Source organism: Heteronotia binoei, chromosome 21 (genome assembly GCF_032191835.1).
Source record: "Heteronotia binoei isolate CCM8104 ecotype False Entrance Well chromosome 21, APGP_CSIRO_Hbin_v1, whole genome shotgun sequence".
NCBI lineage: Eukaryota > Metazoa > Chordata > Lepidosauria > Squamata > Gekkonidae > Heteronotia > Heteronotia binoei.
In genome coordinates this window covers 172921376-172929955 of record NC_083243.1, presented here as the reverse complement: position 1 = coordinate 172929955, position 8580 = coordinate 172921376, and the positions used below count along the sequence as shown (strand labels likewise).

General features: G+C 41.2%; 1 protein-coding gene across 1 annotated transcript; it reads right to left on the bottom strand.

Moving 5' to 3' along the window:
- Window positions 1–460: 460 nt before the first annotated feature.
- GPX2 (glutathione peroxidase 2) lies at window positions 461–5331 on the bottom strand. The gene is made up of 2 exons (XM_060261956.1): window positions 4805–5331; window positions 461–840 (listed from the first exon to the last, which is right to left on the bottom strand). The coding sequence occupies exons 1-2, from the start codon at window positions 5024–5026 to the stop codon at window positions 490–492; spliced, it is 573 nt and encodes a 190-aa protein (XP_060117939.1). The 5' UTR covers window positions 5027–5331; the 3' UTR covers window positions 461–489.
- Window positions 5332–8580: the final 3249 nt, after the last annotated feature.

The following is an 8580-nucleotide window of genomic DNA, read 5'->3' as shown; positions in this document are numbered from 1 at the left end:
TCATAAAACCAAAACTAGGAAAGAGCTGAGGCATTCTTTTTCTGTGGACTTTGAGGGGGGAAATCGCTTTTTCAGTGTCCGCTTAGGAGACACAAGCCAAAATTCTCTGGATGGCCTCTACTAGCTGTTTGTTTAAATAAAAAACACGTATGCACAACTTTCCAGTTTATTTATTTAATTTATGAAACAAAAAGTACCCAGCAAACAAGGGCCAGATAAGTACCTTTACACCTTTCAGGCCCTCTCCCTTGAAGTTTAGGAGAGCACCGTCACTCAGTAAAAGTCTGATGGTGGTGGTGGCAAGAGTTAGGATGAATCACTTCATACACTCATTTGTAAAGGAAAGAGGAAGGAATTAGGAAATGGGTGTTTCTTAGGCCAATTTTACAGAAGAGATATTTGTGATTATAGCATAATTAATTTTGGGTTTTGTTTTTTTTTACCTGACCTGTTTGGGCTAATAACATCATCAGCTCTTCCCTGTGACTCTTATTTGGCAAGCTTCAGGAGTCGTTGAATGTCAGGCTCAATGCTGGTGGTGAGGAATTTAGGGCTATAGCGCTTGAAAGGCTCCCCTTCAGGGCCCACAAGGAACTTCTCAAAGTTCCAGGAGATGTCATTGCGATATACCGGACTCCATATGATGAACTTGGGTTCCATCATCAAGCAGGAGGGGTTGTCATCTGGGTATGGAAGTTTATCTTTCAGGTAGGCAAAGACAGGGTGGGTGTTCTTGCCATTCACCTCACATTTCTGGCAAAGTATGAAATTGGGTTCAAATGCAGACCCAGGCCGCACATATTTCAAGCTGTTGAGGATCTCTTCATTAGTGCAGTTCTCCTATTAGAAAGAAGCACCAAGTATGATGAGAAATTGAAAGCCCCGCGCAAAATACCATGCTTGAACCCCTCTTATTCACTAACGTAGTAATCTTGAAGTATCTTGAGGTCAACTATCTTCAAATGGATGATATTTGCAGAAGCAGTTTAGTTGCAGAGGCTAAACCTTATACAAGAAGAGCTGGATACTTTTTTTTTTAATTTCATATTAAAATCTGGTTTTTACCTGACAACGTAGGCTTAGCCAGTGATCCCATTTGCATTATCTTCTAGTGCTAAGAAGACTTTTTTTTATGACTAGATGTCATTAACAGCTTGCCAGACTCCTGTTCAGACTAGTGAATTTCCTTCCACCAAGACTCCTCAAACAGGAAGAGAGCTAAGCTGCTTTGAAGATGAGGGAGCTCTGCTCACTGAAAACTACTCCCAGGAATAAAGAGTCGTCTTTATTCCTGGGAGTAGTTTTATGACAATTGACAGCAGCAGTAAGTATGCCCAGAATTTATACATATCTCAGAACATGCAAGTAAGCTTTTATTTAGCATTTTAAAAAGCATTCATGCTAGCTCAAAATCCAGTCTCTTAATTGGCCACCATTGCCCTAATTGAAAGGATGGCCAAATTTGGAGGCCGCTCTATTTTACAAGCAGTGGTTTGGGAGCCAGAGTCTCATTCTTTGACCCCACAAAGTCAGGATCCATCATGGTTGATGGAGCACATGCATTCAGGCGTAGCTGTGGCATTATGTACAACATACTAAACAGCATTAAAAGTATGGACTCTGTTTTCCCCTGGGTAAACATTTTACTAATTTAGTGAGGTTGCCAATTGGCTGTCCTTGCCCTATTGGATACTTGCATTAAGCTCCCTTAGCCTTTTTTCTTTGCCACTGGATTTCTCTAGGATTAGTTAAAGAAGCCAACTATCTAAAGCAAGGCCTTTGTAAGGGGATCCACACAGCCTCCGGTCAAGAGACATTGACTCTCCAGGACGTGTTGGGAAAAAAACAGAGTTATTGCATTGCAATCTTGCACCAGGAATTGGTGCAAGATCCACAGCACCACTAGAGCCATAGTTTGTAGTAGGACCATCTCCAAAGTTACATATGGATGAGCAAGCTTTTTCAACTATGCTATTATCCCACTGGCTGGTAAAGAATTCTGGGGAACTTGAAAGCTTGGTTATCTATTTAACACATTGGCCATTATAAAAGGGATTTCACTCCTGTGTCTTTAGATTAGGACCAAGTTTGCTGCCAGATTCTGTTTGGAACACCAGAGTTTGTCTTAGAACCAAAGAGCCAGTTTATTGGCTCTAGACAAATTCTTGTGTGTCCTACTTTGCTCTCTGCTCTGAAGTGGGTCAGTCTTTGATGGAGACAAAAGCCTGGATTGCAGTGTTTAAATTCTGGCTCAAAATTCATTTTAGAACAGATCCCAACAGCCTTCTTGATTGTATGAAAAGAGACCCATATATTTCATCCTGGACAGCAGTGCTTCTGTCTAAACTCAATCAATTGGGGTTAGAGGTTAGAGGTAGATGATTTTTCTACCGCTGATGAGTCATATATCTTCAGATGTATTAAACTGAGACTATGGGAATCGGAGGATACGAAATTACGGCCAACTGACCCTTATATTTGCTCTCCAGCTTCCTTAGGTCTTTATGCTTTTTGTGGCAAAATGCCCAATTATCTATCAGACCTAACCACTCCAAGTCATCGCAGGGCATTTATGTTGGCTAGACTAAACGCGTTTCCCTCCAAAGTTTTACAAGGGAGATATCAGCGAGTCCCTTTAGCCGACAGACTATGCTCCTGTGGAGCAAATACTCCTGACTCAATCCAGCATATATTGCTTGATTGTTCTTTATACCATAACCTCTGTAAAGATTTATTTGGCAAGCTTTCTTTTTCTCCAGATTTGTCTATTCTGCCACCCTGTTATTATTTATTGAGTGATACTGAGGGGGTGGTTAGTGAGGCTGTGGCAAAATTTCTGGCTGACATTCTTAAATTTAATTCTGACCATGTTTGAATGCATCTGTAAGCTCGGTTTTATCTTGATTTTATCTCCAATGTTTAAATTTTTATATTCTGTGTATTTTTATCTGACTCTATTATGCCATTAAAGGTTTGGTATGGTATGGTATGGTATAAATATCTCATTTCAAAGGGTATGGGAGTAGATTCCACATTGCGGGCATACTTCTCATCATGACCATTACGTATAGTGCAGAACAGAAGGTTTCTAGTTTGTATTAAATTTGTAATAAGCAGGTTTCTAGTTTGTATTAAATTCTGAAATAGGCTTCCAAGACCAGCTGTGGAAGCAGTATATCTTTGATAAGCAAATAGTGTCACTTTGTGGATGTCATTTTTTAACTAGAGATCAGCATATGTTTCTGCTTCAGGGAAAAGACATTGGGGGGGGGCAAGACTAGTCAGAAATGTTGGGGAGTGAGGAAGGAGTTTGTCATCTGATATAAATTGACAAGTACCCCTCCCCTTCCTTCTTTCCCTTTTTTAAGCTCAACTTTGCAGTGCATATATTCTTACTTACACTTTTTAGCACACTATGGATTAATCTGGAGATTAATCTGTTTGATGGATTCTATCCATTTAGAAGACTGGCAATGACTTTGAAGGGCTAGTTTTTCTGTTTAGGATCATTGGCCACTTTAGTTACACAGGATCACTCCCTGCAAGTCACTCTAATGTCTAAAAATGTTCTTTTCACATAGCTAGCTCCTAATGTGGTAGCTTCAAAGACATTTGTTGACTTGTTTCAGTTACAATTGCAAAGGGAGAAGTATAATATACACACTGGCACAGCAGCAAAGTTTATGCATGCACAGATGTGGGAGTGAGAACCTAGGCTATCAACCTGCTTCAAAGGGCAGTTACTAAAGATCTCTGTTTCATTTTGTTTCTGAACCAATGCACCAAAATCATTAAGCAATTATGTTTTCTGCCAACTTAGTATCAACAGATGATTAACAGCAGCATGGGACTTCCAGTAATTACCCTCTCAATACAGTAGGCATTGGCCCATAGCAAAATCCAAAAGTCCTTCTAATATTTTATTAAGACCAGCCGAACTTCTACTACAAGGTAAGCCTTAAGAGTTCTGCAGAATAATTGTCAGCTATCAGTGTTTGTAAGACAGTGGGTACCACTTTTAGGAAAGTTCTGCATCTTTGAACGCTGCGTGGCAGAGAGAGTAAATGACTCTTCCATCAAAATCTCCCAGAGATGGAAGAAGCCACATCTTGCTATCTTATTGGTAGACAATAAGTGCGGTAGCATCAGAAACTGGTGTGTATGTTGATTAATGCTATGTCTGTTAGGTGATTTTGGTGGAGTCGGTGCTGCGCAATGCTGCTAGGATGGCTTCCAATTAACCTCTTCACTCCAGTGCTGACGTTTTTGTCCAGATTAATAACCGATATTTTAAATGGTACTCCAGGTCCATGAATGCAAACTTTATATCACTAAGTCACATTAACCCTCCCCCCAAAAGAACATGTATTCATATAATTGCCTATTTTAATACTGCAGCCAGTGGAAGTATTAATATAGCATGATATCTGAACACTATATTTAGTTGTTCCTCAAGTAGTTTGGTCCTTCTGTTTCTTTCTCCAATAATCATCCCAAATGACACTGTTTATCAGTATAAATGCAGAGTTCCAAAAGGGTAGATTTTGCACCTCCTAAGTATTTCTTAATTTTTTTTTAAGAGGGTACACATACAACTTGATCCTTTATACGTACCTTCTGAGAAATAAATCCTACTGAATTCAGTGGGGTTTGTAACCCCCAGCTCCTGAACAAATGCATAGGATTGCAGCTCTAGTTTTTATGAGCAGAAAATGATCTTGCCGTTGCAGTGAAAGGATGGAGATCATGGAACCATCTGTTGCCAAGAAGCGTGGTTGAAAAGCTGTTGAATTAAAACACTTACCTGGTAGCCAAACTGGTTGCAAGGGAATCCCAGCACGACCAGCCGCCGAGGATATTTGCTCTGCAGCTGGTTCATGTGGGTGTAGTCTCTCATTGTTGTGCCTCAGAGGGAGGCCACATTCTCTATCAAGACCACTCTCCCCCTGAAATTGTTGAAATCCACTTTTTCCCCATGGATGTCAGTGGCACTGAGGTCATAAAAGGTTTTGGCTATGGGAGTCATGTCTGCAGGAATGAAGAGCAGCAGTAGAAGTGTACTGAGCCACTGGCAGGCAGAGTTATTTGCTTAAAATGCCTCCAAGGGCTCATGTGACTGTCTGCGCCCAGAGGCCTTTCAGCCTGGTGCGATACAAAGAAAGTGGAGCTATTGCTTGTTACTGATCCAGCTCTTTGCTGATTTGGAACAAAGCAGCAGGTCAAGCCAGCGTGTGTTCCATTGGCAACGCCGCAGTTCAGGAAGGATACCCAAGTCACTGTGATAGGCCAGCTCTTCAATTGTTAATGCTGTTGAAGACAAAAGCACTTGTGCTGAGGATAATTTGGGAGGGCAAGAACCAAGACTACAGTGCTAGGCTGTTCAAAGAAACAGGCTCAGTATTGTGTACTCCACTGCACAAAGCATCATGGGCAGCCTGATGTAGACTCATTTTTACAAGATGAAAATGGAACTAGTACTTGATTTTTAAAAAAATATGAAGTGCCATAACAATATATAGCCTGAAGTGGGAGAATGGAGAATCTGTCAGTGTTTTGATCCCTCAACTTTAGTGCAGGTTTTGGCTGCCATATGCAAGGATTCAGGCAAAAGCAATAGATAGAAAATTTTGCATGCATGGAAAAAAATGAAATGCTGGAGGAGCTGGCAGTGACTTCTTTCTCATGGCATAGGTATGGGCCAACTGAAGCAAGCTTAAACAACTGCCTAATTCCTTCATTGAATTAATTAAAAAAATAAGTTTTGGAGGGATCCAAACTGAAAAAGCTAACAGATGAAGGTTCCAGTGGTTATTCCACATGGGAAAGGGGGTTTGCATGATCCGTGCTTCTTTAATTTTACTTCATATTATGATGGGATTATCCGATAAACTTCTGATGTGTCCACATTTAGGCTAAAACTAAATGCATTTAAATCCTGTTTGAGACAACTGGACAAACTAGATGAGATTTTCATTTAATCTCTATTATTTCAACTTGGAACTGGATTCTACAATTTTTTCTGGTCAATCTTTTGTTCATTGTCCATTTGTTGTAAAACACACCTAGACACCACGAGTGATCTGCAGGAACTTTCCTGTGACTTAAAAGTGAGGGGAAGTTTGTTGGGGGGAAATTAGAGCACTAAAAATGAACAGTGGAATAAAAACAGCACACAGCCATATGTATTTGATTCAAAAGAAAACTTTATTAAGAGATAAAAGAGAAAAGGGTACATAGGAACAGAAAATAATAAAAAACTGTCTAACTTCTTCTGATCTTGGCTAAAACTCTAGTTCCCTAAAGAACAAAGAAACAAAAGCTTCCACAAACTGAGTATGTGACTAAAAACATGTAGTGCCCCCAGTACAACAGTTTAACCAATAGAGGATCTCAGATCACCTCATTTACACTACGACCTCGTACTTCTATAGTGGGAACTTGTAAAAAATGTATCATTGGCTCCATGCTAATTAATTCATATTTTATTAATTTTATTAGATTTTAGACTGTTGTTCCCCTGCAAAGGCAGGGCTCAGGGCATACAACACAGTAAATTCATAACATATATTTTAAACAGTTTAAAAGCAATAAAAACACACTAATTAACCTAAAGGATGGCACTAGAAAATGCCACACAATGGAAAATGCCCTAGTCCCCGGTCAAGGCTGACTGGATATCACTCAGGCAAGGGCAAACCACCGGTAAGCTTTGATATACTGAGCACAGAAGAGGTGGTCTTGAAGATACGTGGGCCCCTGACTGTTAAGGGCTTTGAAGGTCAGCACCAGAACCTTGACCTTGATCCACGACTCCAGCGGAAGCCAGTGCAGTTCTTGCAGCACAGAACGGATGTGTGCTGTATGCAGGGCCCCTGCACTGCTGCTCTCTGAACCAGTTGGAGTTTCTGAGTCTACCTCAAGAGTAAGCCCACATAGAATGAGTTACAGTAGTCTAATCTGGAGGTGACTGTTGCATGCATTACTGTGGCTAGATCAGGGCGAGACAGATAGGGAGCTGGTTGCCTACACTGGCGCAGTTGAAAAATGGAAGTTTGGCAACATTTGCAACCTGGGCCTCCATTGTTAGGCATGCAGAATCACACCCAAGCTCTTGACAGTTTATGCCAGACTCAAGGGCACGCTGTCAAAAGCTTGGAGTTGGCAACCCCGAACTTGAATCTCCCCATCCCAGCCACAGAACCTCCATCCAAGAAGGATTCAGTCTCAGCCAGCTCTGTAGGAGAGCCAGTTTGGTGTAGTGGTTAAGTGTGCGGACTCTTATCTGGGAGAACCGGGTTTGATTCCCCACTCCTCCACTTGCACCTGCTAGCATGGCCTTGGGTCAGCCATAGCTCTGGCAGAAGTTGTCCTTGAAAGGGCAGCTGCTGTGAGAGCCCTCTCCAGCCCCACCCACCTCACAGGGTGTCTGTTGTGGGGGAGGAAGGTAAAGGAGATTGTGAGCTGCTCTGAGACTCTTCGGAGTGGAGGGCGGGATAAGAACATAAGAGAAGCCATGTTAGATCAGGCCAATGGCCCATCCAGTCCAACACTCTGTGTCACACAGTGGCCAAAAATTTTATATATACACACACACACTGTGGCTAATAGCCACTGATGGACCTCTGCTCCCTATTTTTATCTAACCCCCTCTTGAAGCTGGCTATGCTTGTGGCCGCCACCACCTCCTGTGGCAGTGAATTCCACATGTTAATCACCCTTTGGGTGAAGAAGTACTTCATATAAATCCAATATCTTCTTCATCTTCTTCTTCTTGTTTCAGCCAGTCCTCTATCAGCACATCTACCTCCTACTTCTCTAGCAGGAACTTCTACACAATGTCTAATTGGCTCTGTGCTAATTAACTACTATTTGTAAACACAAACAACAGATTAACTCTTTCATAACACAAGTGGAGATACTTCTATATCCCAACAAAGCGCCATGTAGAAACATAATCACATTTCCTCCATGGTTAGCCTACATATTGGAAGGTTTATTTATTTGTTACTTTAGTTTTCTATCCCACCCTCTCCACAAGCAGACTCAGGGCGGCTAACAGTCAGCTTGCAGCAGCTACTTACAGAACTATCAAAATTTTCATGAAGATACTGTATATCCCAATTTCAAATGTTATTTTCTTCACGGAAAAACCAATCAAGACTTTCATTATGAAACATGATGGCTCTATGATTACTTATGAGGTTCTTTCCATTGTTATAGTTCTAGGAAGGCTAAAATGTTTTTGGGTCATCATCAATCAAACTGTAAGGACTTGGTCAGCAAAAATTTTATTGGAGGGACATTTTGAGAAAGTAAAGGATGTTTAAGGCAGGACAAGATTCCCCTCTCCCAGGCCTCCTGAAACTCTGCCATCCATGTTTTACCTGCGGGGCTGGCAATTGTGAAAGTAGATATCACTCTTCAGAAAGATTTAACTTAAGGCCCACCAGTTCATGGCTTCTATACTGCATGAGCTGCCTTAGACTTTGAAATATTTATAACTCATAAATCAGGGTGTTGTAGCTTGCCTAGAATAAGGGGCATTATTTGCTGAAAGACCTAGAAGGAGCAGGGGAATTC